The sequence below is a fragment of the Myxine glutinosa genome, chromosome 10 (assembly GCF_964187855.1).
Source record: "Myxine glutinosa chromosome 10, kmMyxGlut1.1, whole genome shotgun sequence".
Lineage (NCBI taxonomy): Eukaryota > Metazoa > Chordata > Myxini > Myxiniformes > Myxinidae > Myxine > Myxine glutinosa.
The window spans coordinates 115,221,495-115,243,208 of record NC_136270.1 but is presented as its reverse complement, the minus strand read 5'-3'; the positions used below and the strand labels follow the sequence as shown (position 1 = coordinate 115,243,208).

Below are 21,714 nucleotides of genomic sequence, written 5' to 3'. Positions count from 1 at the left end.
AGGGCCATTCTGAAAGAAACATTGCTTCCATTTGTTCGTGCAGCCTTTCGAGGAAACTTTGTCTTCCAAGATGACAATGCACGGCCTCATCGTGCTCGCATGATCCAACACTTTCTTTCTGACCGTGGTGTAGAGCATATAGAGTGGCCTGCCATGTCCCCGGATATGAATCCGAGAGAGAACTTGTGGGCAGAATTAACGCGTCAAATCGACAACTTGGACCAGCATCCTGCCTCTGTGCGTGAATTGCAGCAGGCTATTGCAACTGCATGGCAAGCGATTCCTGTCCAAACTTTGGCAAATCTCGTGAACAGCATGCGTCAACGTGCACGTGCTCTCCTGAATGCTCGTGGGGGTTACACGAAGTACTGAACTGTAATTTTACTGTCCGTAATCCCAGTCGTAATTTAACTTTTGTTTTTGTTAAAAAAAAATTGGGCTAATGTGCAAAATAAAGAGATACTTCTGGAAAACGCACAGAAGTTTAACACAGTACTGTCCGTGAATTAAGTTCGATATCAGTTTACATCACTTTCAAGGATCAATTTATTTGCTTCGAAATGTCAAATGTGGTTTTTGTTTCTTTTAAAGGTCACATTAATAAAATCTAGAATAGTTTCAACATAATTCCAATGAACTTTTGGTTCTAAGTCATCTTGAAAAGTAAGTTCACCCCCACAAAAAAAATATTCCATATTAAATGCCAAGTCTGTATTTGCATGTTGCAGGCATATACCTACAGAACAGGTGAGAAATAATGAAAATCTGTGATTTCAACAAAATTCAACACATACCACTGCTATGTACATAATATGTAAAAAATGTATATACTCAAATTCCCATGACCCCCTCTAACTCCTCACCCCTCTGCCCACATCCTCCACCTCTCTCCACCCCCATCACCGGATAACCTGACTTGTCATTGCTGGTATATTTTTATGGGGTCCAGCTAAAGGGAGAGCGTTTGAATTGAAACCAACCACAATATTCGACCTTTGAAATATGCTATCAATGCCTTTGAAAGGTATGAATGCTATCAATGCCTTCTGTACATGCGCGCTGTGCGCGATTCATGGGGCTCGCACGGCTCTTTTAACCTGCCGTTGCTCGTGCGAAATCTGCAATTCAAATCATCTTTTAAACATCATTTTCAGCAATTGGAATTTCGATGAAAGAGTGGCAATTAAAAAAATGGTTAACCACTATTATTCTGTTCCTAAATGAAAATTGCACTCACAAGAATATAGAATATACAAGAAATATCTGTGGATGGTAAGTGGCGAGTTCGATAGGGTTCCACGCAAAGTATTGACATGGGCATTGAGGAAGTTAGGAGTGGAGGAATGGTTGATCAGAGTAGTGATGGCAATGTACAAAAGAGCGCGCACAGCTGTAAGGACGAAGGACGGGAACAGTGGTGAGTTTGAGGTGAAGGTGGGAGTGCATCAGGGGTCGGTACTAAGTCCACTACTATTTGTAGCTGTGATGGAGGTGCTGGCTCAGAACGTAAAGGAGGGTTTACCATGGGAGTTGTTGTATGCAGATTGTTACGTGGTCCCCTCGGTGACTACCTGGTCTCGGTGACCCCCGGACCGTGAGAGGACCTTCGCCAGCAAGTAGGATGATATATATGAGCTTTCGTAACGCAACCCATATGAATTCCGGTCAAGAAGAAACCCCACACCAAGGATCCGGAATAATCAATAATATATTCCCTGAGCAATCAACAACCATCAACAATGCACAATCAATATTACAAAGATGCAAACTCATCTACACTAACTCTAAGATGGCCATCTTATATATTCCTCAGGTGAGCCCCACTCCCGACTCCCTCCGTGGTCAATGTCTCTCACAATGTCTCTCGTCTCCGCACACGGGCGGTTGAACGAACCCTGGGCGGACGTGCTCCAAACGTGCCGTCTCGTACCGGGACAGTTGCTGCAGCGCCCCTCCTTGCCAAGCAACGGGGCAAAATCCAGCGCGGCTTCCAACGCGCGCGAGGCCCCAAAGTGCGACCCGTACGCGTCCTTGTAGACGGGGCAAAACCAAGCGCGGGTTGCAACGCGTGCGAGGCTCGACGTGCGACCCGTACGCGTCCTTGTAGACGGGGCAAACCAAGCGCGGTTTGCAATGCGTGCGAGGCTCAACGTGCGACCCGTACGCGTCCTTGTAGACGGGGCAAAACCAAGCGCGGTTTGCAACGCGCGCGTGGCCCAACGTGCGACCGCTTGGTTCCGTGCACGAACTCACGGGGACTTGACGTGTCAAAAGGTAGTTACGCGTCCAGGTAACTCCTCTCGCCAAACGGGTTTCGGAACGCCTCTGTTTTCCACGCAGCGCGAGGTCGATTCCACCTTTTGTCGTCGCGGGGCGAGGAAGATCAAGAAGAAGACTCGTCCTGTTCCCTCGTGTCTTTTCTTCTTCCCTCCTTGGTCACTTCCGTTTCCCGGCCACTTCCGTTTCCGGCCACTCCCTCCGAAGGGCTCCTGACCCTCCAACCACAACAACTTAGTATACTCCACACGGATAAGCAAAGACCTGAATGGTAATTCCCATACATTCACATAAATATGTAACACTCCCCCCCTTCAAGAAAGAAAGTTTGAACCCAGCGAAAACTTTCTTCGCCGGCCAATTTGGAGAAACAAACCAGATAACTCAACCCCTCCAGATTACTCCCTCTGGACTAAGTACCAACAACGACATTGTCCCTGCCAAATCAAACTCCATCTCATGACCCTCTGACTTTGACCGTGAGTTTCTTGGGAATGAAGGTTAAGGGGTTGATCAAAGATCCAAAGTTAAGCAACTCGATAACACTTTCTCCGGGAGGCCAAGCCGAGTATTCACTACATGGATGCCTTTAGGAACGCGGAGTTCACGGTTAGTCCGTGCAGGAAAGTTCTCTACAGGGGCGCCTTGAGGAACGTGGAGTTCACGGTTAGTCCGTGCATGAAAGTTCACTACATGGACGCCTTTAGGAACGGCGTTCACGGTTAATTCGTGTAGGAATCTTGGCTCGGCGGCTCCGCCGCCTTCAGTGCTTCAACTTCTCAGAACTTCCCTAATAATTAGGGTGGGACCACTGGTCCCTGTAGTCCCATGAATAGCGGTCTCCTTCTCGGCCCCTACTTTGCCAATCCTTCCTTCGGGAGCGGCCGTAACTCAGGGAGCCTCCATAATAATTTTGATTGCGGCCCCCACCAAAACTACCGCCCAGTTGTCCTCTCCTGTAGACCTCTCGACGCCTACGAAATGCCTTCCCTACTGTTATGGTCCGACCCTCCAAATCCTTGCCATTCCAATTCTTCTCTGCCTCTCTGGCGTCTTTTGTGCTGGCAAACGTGACAAAGCCGAACCCTCTTGACTGTTGCGTTTCCCAGTCTCTTACCACCCGCACTTCCACCAGCGGCCCATATCTGTTGAAGACAGAGGTCAGAATTTCTTCCTCTGTTTTGAAGTTCAGTCCCCCTACAAACAACTTGGCACTTTTGTCGCCATCCCGAGCTGGTGTGGTGTTATTCTCCCTGCTGGGCTCTTTACCAACCCTCAGGTTACCATAAACTTGACCCCCGGCCAAATCATTCCCGATAACCACAGATACACCCTCTACAGGAAGCGTGGCTTGTAAACCGACGGTGACCGGTCCTGACACCAAATCGGACTCCAACTGGATGACCTGAAGGGGAGCACTAACACCACCCCCGATCCCCTGTAAACGAACACTATCCCCCGTTGCCGTCTCCTCGGACCATGGCAAAATGCCTTCAAGCATTAAAGATTGATGGGCCCCTGTGTCCCTCAATATCCTAACCGGTCTCCGGTTAGTCGAGGCTCCATCCAGTGACACAAACCCCTCTGAAATAAATGGTTGGTAACCCTTTTGATGGCGATTTCTTACGCTAGCCATCGCATTCGGAGTTGTAATAGTCGGACTCCGCTCTGGGTTGTCCCTTTTCATGAGGTAACAACTGGACATCAAGTGTCCAGGTTTCTTGCAAAACGCGCAAGTAGGTCCGGAGGATAAAACTCGGGGTCTGCCTCGGGCCCCCCGAACTATAAGTTTGTCTTGGGCCCGCATCCCTCTGATTTCGAACCGGTGGGGTATCATAGTTGTCCCCATAATCATCTCGAGGCCGCCGCCATGTATGGTCGTTCTCCGCACCTGCTGTTCCCCACCTCCCCTGCGGAGATCTAGGCGAGGAGTTAGGTTCGTGGACCCCTATTCGGTGGGTTAAGGCATAATCATCTGCCATGGTGGCTGCGTCCCACAACTTTGGTACCTTCTTTTCCTGCAGGTACACTTTGATGTCCTCGTGGACACACTGCTGGAATTCCTCCACCAGGATCAAGTCCCGCAATGCCTCGAAGTCTTTCCCGACTCCTTTTGACTCACACCACCGATCAAACATGTTTTCTTTCACTCTGGCAAACTCCACATGGGTCTCACTCTCCCCCTTCCTGGCATTCCTGAATTTTTGCCTGTAAGCTTCCGGAACCAACTCATAGGCCTTGAGGATGTGCTTCTTCAGTACCTCATAATCTGCACATTGGTCCATTGGTAGCGCCGAATAAATTTCCTGAGCTTTCCCCACCAGCACACTTTGCACGAGTATGGTCCATGCCTCCTCCGGCCAGTTTAATTGTCGAGCCACTTTCTCAAAGTGTGGGAAAAATTTCGCGACTTCTTTTTCACTGAACGGTGGAACCAGCCTCACATGTCTGCCCACATCCCAGGTTTTCTGGTTAGGTGTCGACCCCGTCAGCAAGGGTGGTGCCTCTCCCCGTTCTCTCATTAACTCCAGCTCCTTGAATTTGATTTCTTGCTGAAGCTCCATGTCACGTTCCTTTAATTCCCTTTCCGCTTTTCTCTCCTCTGCTTCGAGGTCCCTTGCAGCTCTCCTCTCCTCTGCTTTTCTCCCTTCTAACCTTTCCTGGAGTTCTCGTTCCACTCTCCTTTCCTCTGCTTCTGCTTTCCTTTCTTCTTCTTTTAACCTTTCCTGGAGTTCTCGTTCCACTCTCCTTTCCTCCGCTTGTTTCTCTTCCCTCCTCTCTTCTGCTCTTTCCTTTTCTGCTTTCCTTTCTTCTTCTGCTCTTTCCTTTTCTGCTTTCCTTTCTTCTTCTTTAATCCGTTCCTGGCTCCGTAACTGCAACTCCAGTTTCCGGAGCTCAACGTCTTCTGGTTCTTCGGGTAGCCACTCCCAGGCTAACTCGTCCCATGTTCCTAATCCCACCATAGATTGTATCACCGTGGCCTGCAACTCTGCCTTCCTCAAATTAGTTCGGACCTCCAAGTTAAAATGTTTGGCCAATTTCAAGAGGTCCGACTTTAGCAACGCTCGGAACTGTGCCTCATTCGGTGTTACCCCAAAGTTCTGTGCCACAAACGCCATGGTGCCTATCGTTAACACCTGTTAACCTTCACCCAAGATTTTACCGCAATTTCTCAAAACAAAAAAATTTACCAATTAATAATTAATTAATAAATTTTAATTACTAAAAATTATTATTTTATTATTTTATACAATTTTAAATCCCGGACGTAGACCCAATTGCGAAACCGCAAATCGTAATTTGGACGAGCCCCCAATTCTGTTACGTGGTCCCCTCGGTGACTACCTGGTCTCGGTGACCCCCGGACCGTGAGAGGACCTTCGCCAGCAAGTAGGATGATATATATGAGCTTTCGTAACGCAACCCATATGAATTCCGGTCAAGAAGAAACCCCACACCAAGGATCCAGAATAATCAATAATATATTCCCTGAGCAATCAACAACCATCAACAATGCACAATCAATATTACAAAGATGCAAACTCATCTACACTAACTCTAAGATGGCCATCTTATATATTCCTCACGTGAGCCCCACTCCCGACTCCCTCCGTGGTCAATGTCTCTCACAATGTCTCTCGTCTCCGCACACGGGCGGTTGAACGAACCCCGGGCGGACGTGCTCCAAACGTGCCGTCTCGTACCGGGGACAGCTGCTGCAGCGCCCCTCCTTGCCAAGCAACGGGGCAAAATCCAGCGCGGCTTCCAACGCGCGCGAGGCCCCAAAGTGCGACCCGTACGCGTCCTTGTAGACGGGGCAAAACCAAGCGCGGGTTGCAACGCGTGCGAGGCTCGACGTGCGACCCGTACGCGTCCTTGTAGACGGGGCAAACCAAGCGCGGTTTGCAACGCATGCGAGGCTCAACGTGCGACCCGTACGCGTCCTTGTAGACGGGGCAAAACCAAGCGCGGTTTGCAACGCGCGCGTGGCCCAACGTGCGACCGCTTGGTTCCGTGCATGAACTCACGGGGACTTGACGTGTCAAAAGGTAGTTACGCGTCCAGGTAACTCCTCTCGCCAAACGGGTTTCGGAACGCCTCTGTTTTCCACGCAGCACGAGGTCGATTCCACCTTTTGTCGTCGCGGGGCGAGGAAGATCAAGAAGAAGACTCGTCCTGTTCCCTCGTGTCTTTTCTTCTTCCCTCCTCGGTCACTTCCGTTTCCCGGCCACTTCCGTTTCCGGCCACTCCCTCCGAAGGGCTCCTGACCCTCCAACCACAACAACTTAATATACTCCACACGGATAAGCAAAGACCTGAATGGTAATTCCCATACATTCACATAAATATGTAACAAGATGATCTGGTGTTGATTGTGGAAAGTATGGATGGACTGAAGGAAAAGGTGAACAAGTGGAAGGAATGTATGGAGACAAAAGGTCTGAAGGTGAATATCGGAAAGATGAAGGTGATGGCAAGTGGTAAAGCATGTGGTGAGGTGGAAAGAACTGGGAAGTGGCCCTGTGCTGTGTGTAGGAAGGGTGTCGGAGTGAACTCCATTCAATGTACAATGTGCGCTGAGTGGGTTCATCAAAAATGTAGTGGTCTGAGAGGGTCATTAACCAGTGTGGCAGCTACATTCAAATGTAAGGTGTGCACAGAGGGAGCTGCAGATGGAGGAAATGTTGAGTTGGATCTTGGAGACGGTGTGAAGCTGGAAGGTGTGAAAACATTTTGCTACCTCGGAGACATGCTGAATGGAGAAGGTGGATCAGACTCGGCAACGGTTGCTCGAGTGAGATGTGCATGGAAGAAGTTGAGGGAACTGAGTGGCGTGCTGATGATGAGGGGAGTGTCGTTGAAGCTGAAGGGAAAGGTGTATGCTGCATGTGTGAGAAGTGTTATGATTTATGGGAGCGAGACATGGGTAATGAACGTAGAGCAGCAACGAAGGTTGGAAAGGGTGGAAATGCGAATGGTTCGACGGATGTACGGAGTATCGTTCAGAGAGAGGGAGACAAATGATGAATTGCGAAAGATGATGGGAATAGAGCCTGTGATTGATGCTGTGAAGAGGAACAGGTTGAGATGGTTTGGTCATGTGTTGAGGAAGGATGAAAGTGACTGGTTGAGAAGAGTGATGGAAATGAATGTAGAAGGAAGTAGAGGACGGGGAAGACCGAGAAAGACTTGGCTAAAGATGGTGGAAGAAGAAATGCGGGCAAGGGGGTTAACAAGGAGAGATGCAGAAAATAGGGCAAAATGGAGAAGATTGTCATCTTCATGAAGATGTCATCGGTTGTTGTTTGGTAGGTGGCGAGTTCATACCTTTTCCTGTTAATACAATTATCGAGCGATTGCCACAGTTATAACATGCGTGCGCGCGTGTGCGCACACACACACACACACACACACACACACACACACACACACACACACACACACAAACGGATGCTTCTCCTTTTACCAATAGATGCAAAAATCTAGTATAATTTATATTGTGGTCCCCCACCCCCACCCGCCCCCCCCCAAAGTATTTATGATGGCCCTTACAGCACATACAACTCTCACTGTCACCCCTCCACCCCTTCCTCCCAAACATGATTAACACTAAATATCATCATTTTAAACATACTCTGTGCATCGACAAGCCCCAAATATGACCTTCCTATCAGTTAGGAAGCAATCAAACCAGGTAAGGTGTCTCTTTGGAAGTCAGGTTGAATGTTAGGAATGATGGCATTGCTTTTCCAAAAGCAGATGTCCATTACATAAATCACCAAGCTTGCCATGTTCAGATGAGGTAATCCCGCAAGGTTCAAAGTCCCCTCACTGGCAGCGACGGTTGAATGTTTGGGTAGAATGCGAACATCTCTGAACCTTCAGGGGCCGATCCACGTGGCCATGGGAGTTTGCTTTACAGAGAGCTGCAAGTTATCAGCTTTTTGGGCAAGTTCGGAAAGTTATCCAACTCTTTTGTTGTGCAGAGGCACACACCTTTCTTGCCATTAGAATTAAAAGTATTTTCGGCCTCCTTTAGAAGCATTGTGAGCCATTTTATGTAACAACACACACCTTTCTTGCCGTTACAATTTCAAGTATTTTCGGCTTTCTTTAGAAGCATTATGAGCCATTTTATGTAACACTCCTTATATCGCACACAAGGTATACTTTACATTGCCCCACATTGCCCCGTACACCGCCGTTTCCTGGGGTGTTTGCGCATGCGCACTGAGCATTCTGGGGTGGATTACGTCATTTTGAAAGTCGTGCATTGCCAATTTTAAAGACACACTTATTCAGATTATCCCCAAAGTTATGCAAGATTCCCTTCAGCAAGTGATTTGTAACCTGTTGCTGTGTATACTAAAATTTATAATAGAGGGAAGATCATATTGAGCACTTGGTTTCAGTATCAAAACTTGAGGATTGTACAGATATTTCATAATAAAATATTCTTTCATATCTGTTACTTGTGTGGAGTTGCAATTTTTGGTTTTATTTACCTTTTTATGGCTCACCCTGTATAATATTATAGCATTCAGCTATTATCTGGCATTCTGTAATCTAGCATTCAAAATATTTTGGCCATGTTGTACAAAGGTCATCACACTGTCTGCCATCTCCTTGTTACAGGCCTTTCGCCATGCTGTCAATGGTTGTTCACCTGGATCTCTTGGTTTTGGGGATCATAATGTCGACCTGTGAAGGCACTAGCAAGCCAGACAGTGCGACAACGAGCCCACCCTGCTTCCGGTGCTGTGATCCAAATGGTGAGGACGGTCCTGGTGTAACTGCTCTACCTGTGGCAGACAAAGCATTCCAGCCAGTTCCAGAGATTGAAATCAGCATTGTAAAAGGCAAGACTTATTTTCTCTTCTCATCCCATTCCCATGGAAGTAGCGAGTCACGCTCCTTTTTTTTTTTACAACTCGGACAATTCTGATAAAGAGCGAAACGATCAATGAATGTATGCCAGTCGATGTGATCAAATGCAAATATCTGATCCAATGAAGTATCTTTTGGTTCACCTGCTGGCTTTTATATGGTCCAGTAGACTGGGTGGTGCCCATTTCTTTCTTTCCTGGAATGTGGATATCTAAAAGCCTCCTTTTGCTTTCCGGATGAAATGGAACAATCTCTATAATATTGTTGTAACACCCGGGATTTATTGTTACACTGTGACTGTGACTGTAAAACAGTTTTCTCTGTATGGGAAAGGAGTTTCACACTGTGCAAGAAAATTATGTGAAGGTTACAAGTGGAGAGGTCTCTGCTTTTTAGAGTTGAAACTTAGCAGTTTGTTTTCCTACACAAATCTTAACGATATGAAGTATGTACACATTGAGACATTCAAATGAATACTTTAGAGAGTGCTTATCGAATTGTTTTTTTTGCTTCGTACTTTTTCACCAAAGTGTACACTAGCCCCTGAATTACAGCATATCAGTATTAGACATACACAAGTAAATTGTTCCCTATTCTGGCAACCCCCATGATGTGGATGTCATCTTGAAGCTGAGTCCCATGACATATTCATGGCAGCTGATCAACAAAGTGGGGGGTGTGGGGGGGGGGGCTGGTAGGATAGCTTAAAGCTACTTTTGGGCTGTCTAACCTGGGTTCGAATCCTGACCTAGCTGTAAACCATCACCCTGGTGTTGAATAAATGTCAACCTTCCATCAGAAGGATGTGAAGCTGGAGGACCTGTCTTCCTGCAGCAATGGACGCTTGTAGGTGTTTAAAGATCCTTTGGTGTCTTTTGAGAAGAGAAAGCAAGTTCTTGTGCGCACCTTGACCAAATTACAAATTATTCCCCCGACTGATTACTGGGAGGTGACAGCAAAAGTAAAAGCAAAAAAAACACCTAACTCTCCAAAATAGTGCTGTCTACATTTTTTGTCAATAGGACACAGGTCCATAAAAATAGAAATATTTTGAAAAGTGAGTGACCATAAACATCACCAGGTATTGTCCAATTATCAAAATGAAGCATATTTTGTGGACATTCATAAAAGGTGTTTCCAGTGAAGAGTGCTGACGATTCAGTCCCAACATTAATTATTTCTGATAGGATTGAAAATACAGTACGGTATTACATTGTGGATAAGTATTGATAAATACCTGTTCACCGTGAAAAAGTCAACCGAACTGTCACAGATGTAGCGCACTTACATTTAATCCTACTGACCCAGGCTCAATTACCAATCACCTATAAACTGTTGTAATGATGTTTTTAAGACAGTCTTGTATCAACGAGTACACCACCTTTCAGATGGCATATTAAGCTGCGTGTCTTGTCTGCTAGCATTCACTGTTGGACGTTAAACATCACACAAAGACTTTTGAAAATAATAACCCTTGCCAGAGGAGAAGGTATTGAATTTGGGTCTATTTGTTTATGTCTGTCTGTCTGTCTGCACAGATACGTGAGTATACTTTTCTCTGCAACTCTTGGTCCAATTGACAGGAAATTCTCAAAATCGGAGCACCTCAAGTACTCCCCATGGGGGAACAACATATATTCATGATGATGTCATTGGTGCCTTCATTATGACGTCATAATTAGAGAAGTAGAGCGCTTGATCCGATCAGTTTGAAATTTCTTGAAAGCGATCTACACAAACATTGCATGGGAGAATTAAATTGATGACGTCAGCGGCCACGTGGTTCGGCAGCCATATTGGATTGAGTATAAATTTACATCTTCCATAAACCACACAAATACAGTAGCTAATAAACACCACACAAAATACACCACACAACACGTCCTGGCGAGAGTATGAAATCTATGATTGCTCTTTCTTGTTTAGCATTGTGTCCGGTACCATGGTAAAATTCTCCTTGGGGGCACTGGATCAGCCTGTGGAGCTGTGGCCTCAGAAATGTGGCAATCAGCAGCCAAGCGCTGCTTACATATGAATGAATCTTTCTTAATTTAATGGATCCTTATATCCTAAATCAAATGTGTAATGCTCCTTCAGTTTATTAACGAATTATGAACACCCAATTGATTTGTAAACTTTGATGAAAAAGGCTTACGGAATTGTTCATCGTGCGACCAAAATTATTTTATTTTTCCTTATGGTCCACAGGCGAAAAGGGACATAAAGGTGACCGTGGATCACATGGAAAGAGAGGATTTTCAGGACCCGATGGTATTATTGGACCTATAGGTCCACCTGGTCGAAAAGGCAGCAACGGTTTATCAGGAGAAGACTGCAAGGTACGCTATTCGGCCTTCTCCGTCGCTCGGCGCACTGAAGTCCATAGTAATGACTATTTCACTCCACTGGTCTTCGACACGGAGTTCGTCAACACAGACGGACATTTCAACGTCTTCATGGGAAGATTCTTCTGCTACATACCAGGGATCTACTATTTCAATGTGAACGTGCACACGTGGAACTCCAAGGAAACATACCTGCACATTATGCACAATGATGAAGCCACAGTCGTCTTGTACGCACAACCGGGGGAGCGCAGCATCATGCAGAGTCAGAGTGTGATGTTAGAGTTGAAGGCACAAGATGAGGTGTGGGTTAGACTCTTCAAACGATCTCGTGAGAATGCCTTGTATAGTGATGATGTTGACACCTACATAACTTTCAATGGCTTCCTGGTTAAACCAAGCAGCGTCTGAAGCTATTATATACAGTACTTTCAGAAAGTATTCACACCCCTTGACTTTTTCACATTTTGTTGTGTTACTGCCCGATTTTAAAATTGATGAAATTGAGATTTTTTTGTCACTTGTTTACAAATAATACCCCATAATCTCAAAGTGGAATTTTTCTTTCAGACATTTTAATAAAATATTTAAATTGAAATACATAAATATATAATTTATATATGTATTCAACCCCCTGAGTCATTACTTTGTATAAGCGCCTTTAGCAGTGATTACAGCTTCGAGTCTTCTTAGGTATGACTGTATTAGCTTTGCACAACTGGATTTGGGGAGTTTCTCCAATTCTTCCTTGCATATCTGCTCAAGCCCTGTCAAGTTGGACGAGGAGTGTTGAAGAACAGTAATCTTCAAGAGTTTCCACCGATTCTCAATGAGATTCAAGTCTGGGCTTTGGCTGGGCCACTCATGGATTTTCACATTCTTGTTAAGTGTTGCTCTGGCTGTATGCTTGGGGTCATTGTCCTGTTGGAATGTAAATCTTCACTACAGTCCACGGTCTTTTGCACTCTGAAGCAGCTTCTCCTCAAGGATTTGCCTGTATTTGGCTCCATTCATTGTTCCTTCTATCCTTACAAATCTCCTGGTCCCAGCCGCTGAAAAGCATCCCCATAGCATGATGCTGCCACTACCATGCTTCATGGTAGTGATGGTGTTAGATGGGTGATGAGCTGTGCTCAGTTTCTACCAGATGTAGCGCTTTGCATTCAGGCCAAATAGTTCAATTTTCATCTCATCCGACCACAGAATCTTTTGCCTCATGCTCTCAGAATCTTTCACGTGCTTTTTTGTAAACTCCAGGCATGCTGTCATGTGCCTTTTTCTGAAGAGTAGCTTCTATCTGACACTCTCCCATAAATCCTAGATTTGTGAAGTGCTGCAGAAACTGTTGTCCTTCCAGCAGGTTCTCCCATCTCAGTCAAGGAACTCAGTAGTTCTGTCAAAGTGGTCATTGGGTTTTGGTCACCTCCCTGACCAAGGACCTTCTTGCCCGGTTGCTCAGTTTGGTCAGAAAGCCAGCTCTAGGAAGAGTCTGGGTAGTTCCATATTCTTTCCATTTCCTAATTATGGAGCTCAGTGTGCTCTTGGGAACTTTTGACACTCCAGAAATTATTTTATCCCCTTCCCCAGATCTTTGCTTCCTCACAATTCTATGTCGGAGTTCTATGGACAGTTTGTTGGACTTCATGGTAGAGTTTCAGCTCTGACATGTACTGTCAACTGTGGGACCTTATATAGAAAGGTGTGTTGCTTTCTAAATCATGTCCAATCAATTTAATTGGCCACAGATGGAGTCCAATCAAGTTGTAGAGACGTATCAAGGATGACCAAGGGAAATTGGATGCACCAGAGTACAATTTGTAGTGTCATAGCAAAGGGGATGAAAACTTATTGACTCAAGACTTTTCAGCTTTTCATTTTTTATTATTTTGTGAACCTTTCGAAAAACAAATTTCCACTTTGTCAACATGGGGTATTATGTGTAGATCAGTGACAGAAAATCTCAATTTAATCCATCTTAAATTCAGGCTGTAACGCAACAAAACGTGGAAAAAAGTCAAGGGGTGTGAATACTTCCTGACAGTGCTGTATTTCTCTCACGAGTTAGCCAATAATCCTACAATTGGTGTTTTTTTTTCTTTAAGCGTCTTGATATTTTTGGCCACGTTTTACGCTTTCGACATGGCGGGTTGGTTGTGAAATGAGTTTAAGTGGCCTTGCATTATAGAGAGGCCGAAGACAGAGTTGATCTGTCAGCCACAGCTGGACTGTGCCTTTAGATCTGAGAGCAAGCATATTGAACCATATTTAATTCGTGTCCTCTCTGCTGCCATGACTACAATAAAGGTTTTCTTGAATCAAATTTAATGTTATTGTTTCTATGGATATCTTTTGGGGGTGAACTGAGGTTCAAGGTAACAATTGAAATGTTTTGTGAACAGCCATTGGTTGCTCAGATAGCCAGTGGTATTGGATTGTTTAAAAATATATATATTTGGACCAGATAAATTGGCGTTAAGTTGGCACGCAATTTGGCCAGTACAAAGCTGGCGTTGCTGTGCTTTCTGGGTAAACTGTGCAATCGCTGCAAACACAACACCAAAATGAACGACTCATCTTGTGATTTTGAACCAGAAATTTCGACTATAATCTGCTCTAACCTCCATTAACAGGTTTTTTAAATCAGAAAATAATATGACCATTGTAACAAACAGATAATTCATTGATGGTAACCTATGCAAGACAATTCTGCTTCTACCTTACTTTTTAGCTATGTATGTATTATTCTTACAATATAATGCAACCGTATAAACAACCACGAAAAAAAAAACGTTCTTTCTCTTTATTGGTGTTTTTGTATTGAAAACAGTGAAACAATTCAAGTTCATTGATGTTTTTTTTATTTTTGTATACAAGCAGTCCCCGGGTTACGAACGAGTTCCGTTTTTAAGTCTGTCTGTAAGTCGAATTTGTATGTAAGTCGGAACAGTTATGTACGGTTCACAACTCGTGTCAATTAGTCAAATGTTTGTCTTAGTATATAGTATATATTTTACCTAAAACATCTATAGGTATAAAAAACATGAAAGAAACATTTCTTAAACTGTTTAGATAGAAAAGAAAAGATTGTAGCGGCTACCGCTGGGTTTTCACAATCGCCTTGCACCTATCAAGGACGCGGAGCGATCACCATGCCGGGCTCATCCAGGACGCCCGGGCAGGCCCGCGCTCAACTTGCCAGGCCTCGGTCGGGACGCCCGGGCATGCCCGGGCAGGCTCGCCCTCAACTTGCCAGGCCGCAGCCAGGACACTGGGCCACGCCCCCTCTCGCCTTTCCTGGGCAAACGCTCCGGGATAATATGTATATATATTGCTGCCCGATAAACGGGCTTTTCAGAGTGCCTGAGTGTTTGGTTTGATTAAAGCAACTCGGATGAATTCCAGCTTTTTGTCACGTCCATTCTTCCGATCGACGTGGGAGCCCCAGCTCCTTCATTGGTGACCCCGATGTGATTTGAACACGCAACCTTCTGACACGCAACCTCCACGGCCGGAGTGGCCCCCGATGTGCGTCGTGACGCACAAAAACATACTCCGCTGTGCGAAGTGCTGGGACGACAAGTCGTTCGTCATCGACATCGGCGGCAGGTCGGACCGGATTGCGGTGGACCGCCTCAAGCCGGCGCACGTGGACGTCGACCACCCACCACGGGTGGCCCTTCCGCCGTGGCGAGGCCGCCCCCCGTCCACGGTGCCCCCCACTCGACCGCCCACCACCACACCGGACCCCCTCCCACGACCCGCCAGGGGTCGCTTCGGCCGGGTCATCAGGACCCCCCTCAAATTGACCCTGCCGGTGCAAGTCGATTCTGGGGGGACGTGTGTAGCAGCTACCGCTGGGTTTTCACAATCGCCTTGCACCTATCAAGGACGTGGAGCGATCACCATGCCGGGCTCGTCCAGGACGCCCGGGCAGGCTCGCCCTCAACTTGCCAGGCCGCAGCCAGGACGCTGGGCCACGCCCCCTCTCGCCTTTCCTGGGCAAACGCTCCGGGATAATATGTATATATATTGCTGCCCGATAAACGGGCTTTTCAGAGTGCCTGAGTGTTTGGTTTGATTAAAGCAACTCGGATGAATTCCAGCTTTTTGTCGCGTCCATTCTTCCGATCGACGTGGGAGCCCCAGCTCCTTCAAGATAATGATTAAAGGTTAACACTTACTCTCGTTCCAATTGATATCTTGCAAACCTTGAAACGATCATACCTTGATATATCTCTCCGAGATGATGGTCCTGGTGTTGGAGAGGATGGACCTGGAGCTGGAGAGGATGGACCTGGTGCTCGTCAATTTTCTTAAAGTAAACATCAAGGGGGGCTTGAACAGAGCTTTTCTCATATTTCTCTTGTCTACCGCTCCCCTTATTATATACTTTGTGTGTCTGTTTGATTTTTTTTCTGTGTGATAAATGTTAGCTCTTTCACGAGCCTCGATTCTGTATACAATCAAAAATATATATATATATATATTTTTAATAATAGGCTTTATGGAGGTCGGTACGTAAGTACGGGCGTTCGTAAGTCAGGCGTTCGTAAGTCGGGCGTTCGTAACCCGGGGACTGCCTGTACTTAGTCGAGGCTCGTATAAGAGCTAGGTTGTTAAATTGAAAGGTCCTGTTTTGTAAATAGTTTTTGCTTTACTTCAAGATTAGTTGTTCTGCAGAATTTCAAGTAGACTTGGTGGGGATATTTTATAGAGATGTTCTTGGTGCTCTTGTAGACAGAGAGTGAGTATGATTTGCTGGGTCAAATTGTTTCCTGGCAGGAGCAACCATCGCAGCTGCCTTGGATGAAATCACCAGGATATTGATTCAGGTACGCTAACCGTGGTTGGAAACGAGGAGAAGCTGAGATTCCGGGCGTAAAGGTTAATGCCCGAAACCTCAGCTTCTCCTTGCATTGCCTCCCACGTTCGGTTCGCATTTCTCAATCAACTTTCTGTCGATTTCATCCACTGTTCGACCTGTAATGTCCACCGATGCAGATCGACATTAGCTATCAGCAGCAAGACAAGTTCTTCATTCCACGTATTCTGCCTTGCCTGAATAATTCTGAGACTCCCAACGACCAGTTTGAAACTGCGTAGCCTATTCAAGAATTTGATGATGGTGGTGGTTCGTGATCAGCCTGTGCCTGCTGGTTGCATCATTTTTCTGGGGGGGGGGGCGGGGGGCATGGCTGTACCGCTGATGCAGTGCCCTCTATTATCAATCAGCTGGTTCTCATTTTACCTGACACGCTGAATCAACCCACCTGGTGTTCGTTCAACGTTGTGACATGGGCTCAAACTCAGAACCCTAAGACGTCGAGGGGGGGGGGGGGCACATTAACCAATAAAGGAATAAAATCATGATTTTTTTTTGAAGATAAATGTTTTAGAGGATGATATCCCTGACCCATTAGCACAAAAATATTTTTGGGAAAATAATAAGCTGAATAATGGTGTTTTAAAATCGGACTATTTTCAGTTCCGTTATGCAAATGAGCTACTTCCCTCGACTCGCGTGACGTCACGGGTGCACAAATCAAATGATGGACATGGAAGTCTGCATTTCATCACGAGTTAAAGATGCCGATGCGTTGATCTAGCGTTAAAGATGCCGAAGTTCCAAGCATTTAACTATTCAAATCGTCGAGAAATTTGTCATTTTTTTGCATCCCTGACCCACAAAAAGATCATCAACGTTGTGCTTTGTCGTTGAAAATCCTAGGAACAACCAAATTCAACATGAAAACGCATACTGATTCAAAATATCGAGTTTCTACAAAGACCAATTCGAGCCGATAGTGTTAGTATTTGATCAACAGGCTCACTACCTGGGAAACAAGCCTTGGAAATAGCTGACACACGATGCCATACCGACACTTTTCAGCCAAAAATTGTATGCAGTGCCCCCATTACAACCATCCACTGTTCTGAGACATAATGCTCAAATACAGACAGGTAAGACATTTTATTTTAACTCTTTTTCCCATAATATTGTCCTTTGCAAATTCGTTGATGTTGCTAGTTGCATAGTGAGAGTCCACTAGTAATGTACATACCACCCCTACGTGTTATATTCAGTGAGTGTAGTAGAGAGGTACTGCTATGCTCCGCCCGCGGTCGGTCAACTCGACATAATTTTTCATGTTTTCTGCAATAAAATCATCTGCATGATTTTCTTTCCAATAAAGATATACACTACATGGCCAAAAGTATGTGGACACCAATTCTAATTAGTGGATTCGGCTGTTTCAGCCACACCCATTGCTGACAGGTATATATTGTCTTGTGACTACCCTGTGTGGTGAACACCGCAGGGTGATACAGATGACGAAACGAGCTTAACACTCCGAGGCGTTCAGTCAAAATATAGCGGGCAATACGCGTGGGGGGAAGAGACTGAAAAGTGCTTACCTTCACAGATCCCACCAGCAGTCCCCAAACCTGCAATAAATCAACTCACACGACACGGATTTTTAAACTGTACGAAAATACCGGTTTTATTAAAGAAAATGCCGGTAACAAAATAAAACAAGGCAAAATAAATCTATGATTCCTAAATGGAGCGCTCCCACACAGACCCGAACACAAAGGATAAAATAACTGAAAATAAATATGTGTTATTTGTGTGGCACTTAGCTCAAATCGGCTGGGGTGTATCTCTTCAGGAATCGTCAAAGATCGTTTGAGGCCTTAGAGGGAAACGCATGTTTGTTGCGCGAAGTAGGCCTCCCGCGAGAAGCGAAATAGCTTGGCGTGCAGCTCGCTCTTCCAGCCGTGCTTGTCCACACGATCTCTGCACGGAAACCTCAGCTCTCCGTCCGCAGTTCCCCTCCTCATGACCACTAGCAAGATGTCCTCCTCACAACAACTAGCAAGATCTCGGAACACGACCGTTCAACATGTCATCACATGTTGGCTGTCCCAGTGTCTCAGGGAGAGGCTGCCAGGCCGCATGCCTGGGCGGTCACCACATCAGGCCCGTGTTGGCCGTCCATGGTGCCGCCATCAAAGCATGGCCCACAATACCTCCCCCTAGTGGTCCTCATAATACACCATCCCAGGTACCTGTGGGAAACCACCTCGGACCCCCGGAGGTCTTAACCCCCACCAGGGTCCAGTGCCGGCCTGAGACACTCGCTTGGGTGGTGCCCCGATGGACAAGGGACGCCACACTCCACCAGACCCCCGGTGGGGCCCAGGCCGTACCATGACACCCATGGTCGGACCCCATGTCCAAATATTGCAAGCACAGCCCCCAGCTGGCTGGCATAACCCAATTTCCAAGTGGGGCAATTTCCCATTAAGCCGGCCCCACTTAACTCTCCCGGTCCAAATTGTGCAGCCCGGGGACCAATTCCCTCCAAGGCTGTTCCAAATTAAATTCCCATTAAAATTTAAATTTCCTTTTAAAAATGTTGGCCTCATGTGCCCAATAACCGCAGCTGCACGTGACAACCCCTTCCTCAGGTTGCTCTGCCGCTCTACCAAGCAGCTGCTCAAAATTCTCTTTGGGGACCAGTTTTTTCGAGGATCTATCTCCTGACTGTTCCATGTCTGAATCCAGCTCGGAGCCAAAACACCCCCCCTGCTGGGTATCCAATTTCGGAGCCTCTGGTACCCAATTATGGTTCGTGGTGAGGGTCCCCTCGGTCACTTGAATCTCATCCTGGGGATATTCGATGGACCGACTCACCTCATGTCTCAGACTCTCTTGGACTCAAGCAGCTCCTTCCTCGATGTTACTGTCCAAGGTGTCCATCTCTGCTGTGTCAAATCATTCACATTATCATCCCCAATCATCAATTGTGGCCCCAACAGGTCTTCATCTATACACACCCCTCCGGTTCTGTTGCACGGACCTCTAATAGTTTTACCCCCTGTTGCTCCGCACAACCGCCCTGGTGCTGCACAAGTCCAAATTCCTTCCCGTGCTGTTGAATTGTGACATCCGCACTACCCCAATAGCCATCCAGATCTTCCTCAGTTGACAAACATTCGCCATTTAAATTTGAGTATCCCCCATTTACTTCTAAATATTCTGTCTCATGTGTCTGAAGTGGATCAGCTTAGGTTGCACACTCTTCCATTACCACTGTCAACTCCCCCCGTTTTGATTCAAATTCTGCTGCCCATGGCTTCTCCTGTGCCCCGATTTCATTCTTTTGTTCTTTCTCTATTTCATTCGTTTGTTCTCTTTGGGTTTTCGTTTCTCTTGTCATTCCCTTCACCAGTTCACCAAAGGCATCCAATTTAGCCATATTTATATCAATTTGTTCAACACGGGCATCCAATCCGGCCCCCATTCGTTCAAAAATCTCATCTCGAGCATTCAATTTTCCATTAATTTTGCAAACATGGCCTGGACAACCACCGGGTCTATTCCCTGGCTCGATTGCTGAGGAACGGGGGAGGTTTTAATCCTTCTCTCATACCCCTCTATCCCCGGATCACCTGCATACTCTTCGGGATCCCCAACCCGCTCGGCCATGACGCTCACGTCCACCATTACGTGCTGACAAAGCGGTTTTCCCTCACGCGTATTTTACCTCAGGCAAATATATATTTTTTAATTGTCCGAAAATGTGATGTTGCACTTCGCTCACCAATAAAAGATAAAATTTGGACACCCCGGTACTACGATTATCTCCCCCACGACGAGGGAAAGACAGTCGTGCCAAATTTGGATTCCAAAAGCTGAGCGAAATTTCGCCCTCAGCGGGTGACGAACTCGCAACCCTCAAACACAAAATGTCCGTTGAGTCCGAATCCCAAACTCCTGACATCAAATGTCGTGTGATTATCCTGTGTGGTGAACACAGCAGGGTGACACAGATGACCAAACGAGCTTAACACTTCAGTCAAAATATAGCAGACAATACACGTGGGGGGAAGAGACCGAAAAGCGCTGACCTTCATGGATCTCACCGGCAGTCCTCAAACCTGCAATAAATCAACTCACATGACACGGAATTTAAACTGTACAAAATACGGGTTTTATTAAAGAAAATGCCGGTAACAAAATAAAACACGGCAAAATAAAACTATGATTCCTAAATGGAGCGCTCCCACACAGACCTGAAGACAGACCAAGGATAAAATAACTGAAAATAAATGTGCTATTTGTGTGGCACTTAGCTCAAATCGGCTGGGGGTGTATCTCGTCAGGAATCGTCAAAGATTGTTTGAGGCCTTGGCGGGAAACGCACATTCGTTGGCGCGAAGTAGGCCTCCCGCACGAAGCGAACGAGCTTGGCGTGCAGCTCGCTCTTCCAGCCGTGCTTATCCACACGATCTCTGCACGGAAACCGCAGCTCTCCGTCCACAGTTCCCCTCCTCACGACCACTAGCAAGATATTGGACAATGACCGTTTGCAATGAAGCTTACTTGCGTAAAAGCAATAGCGACCGATCACCAACAAAGTCCGGACCCAAGAGATAAGAGAAAAATGTCGGCACACGACCGTTCACCACAAGTTCCAAAACGAGAAGGGCGAGAGGACGTCGATGCTGAGAGAGCCAAAATGCGACCGTTCACTATGGGATCCAGAATCAGAAGAAGCGAGAGAGAAGGGAAAAGGTCCGCCGCCTCAACTATTTCGTACGCACGGCTCTGACGTCATCTGTGCCTGCTTCACCAATCCCATAAACCCATCTTACCAGTCCTTGTGTCAATCAAATCCCTGACCAATCACTGCTTTTTAGGTGTGGCTTCATGGAGTTTTGGTGCCTCTGCGCTCACCAAGTCAGTGTTATCAGCAGTAATGCTTCATGCCTGGTTTCCGGTTGGTTTTTAATTACTGTTGTTAATGGCCGATTTCTGCCTAGATGTCTGTAGTGCGGTGTCACAAGAAACACAGGAAAGGATTACAGAGGCAATTACATACAGGGGATTAATTACCCATAATCCCTCGCTAATTAACAAGCCCCACCCCTCTGATGGGGATGAAGATACAAGCTGACCTGACATCCGGTCTACACAAATTCCCTACTTATGATACATCGAGGTTTCTTCTTCTTCAGAACAGTCGGAGCACACTAATCTATACACTCTACCTGGACTAAAGTATCCCTACCCCCTCCCCTCCCCCCCCCCCCCCCCACAAGCATAGCAATATAATCAAGTACACAGCCATGCAATCTCCATAGACAAACATTGGCAGCAGAATGGGCCGTACTGAAGAGCTCAGTGACTTTCAAT

The 21,714-nt window shown here is 46.2% G+C and overlaps 1 protein-coding gene across 4 annotated transcripts in view; it reads left to right on the top strand.

Annotated features, from left to right (window-relative positions):
- Positions 1 to 14,313, top strand: part of C1QTNF1 (C1q and TNF related 1) — a 133,393-nt gene extending 119,080 nt beyond the window's left edge. For all 4 annotated transcript variants that reach the window (XM_068126242.2, XM_068126241.2, XM_068126239.2 and 1 more), the window contains 2 exons: positions 8,914 to 9,137; positions 11,374 to 14,313. In XM_068126242.2, coding sequence (XP_067982343.1) covers positions 8,924 to 9,137; positions 11,374 to 11,921 — 762 coding nt within the window. In that variant the 5' untranslated portion in view covers positions 8,914 to 8,923 and the 3' untranslated portion in view covers positions 11,922 to 14,313. The remainder of the gene's footprint in view (positions 1 to 8,913; positions 9,138 to 11,373) is intronic.
- Positions 14,314 to 21,714: the final 7,401 nt, after the last annotated feature.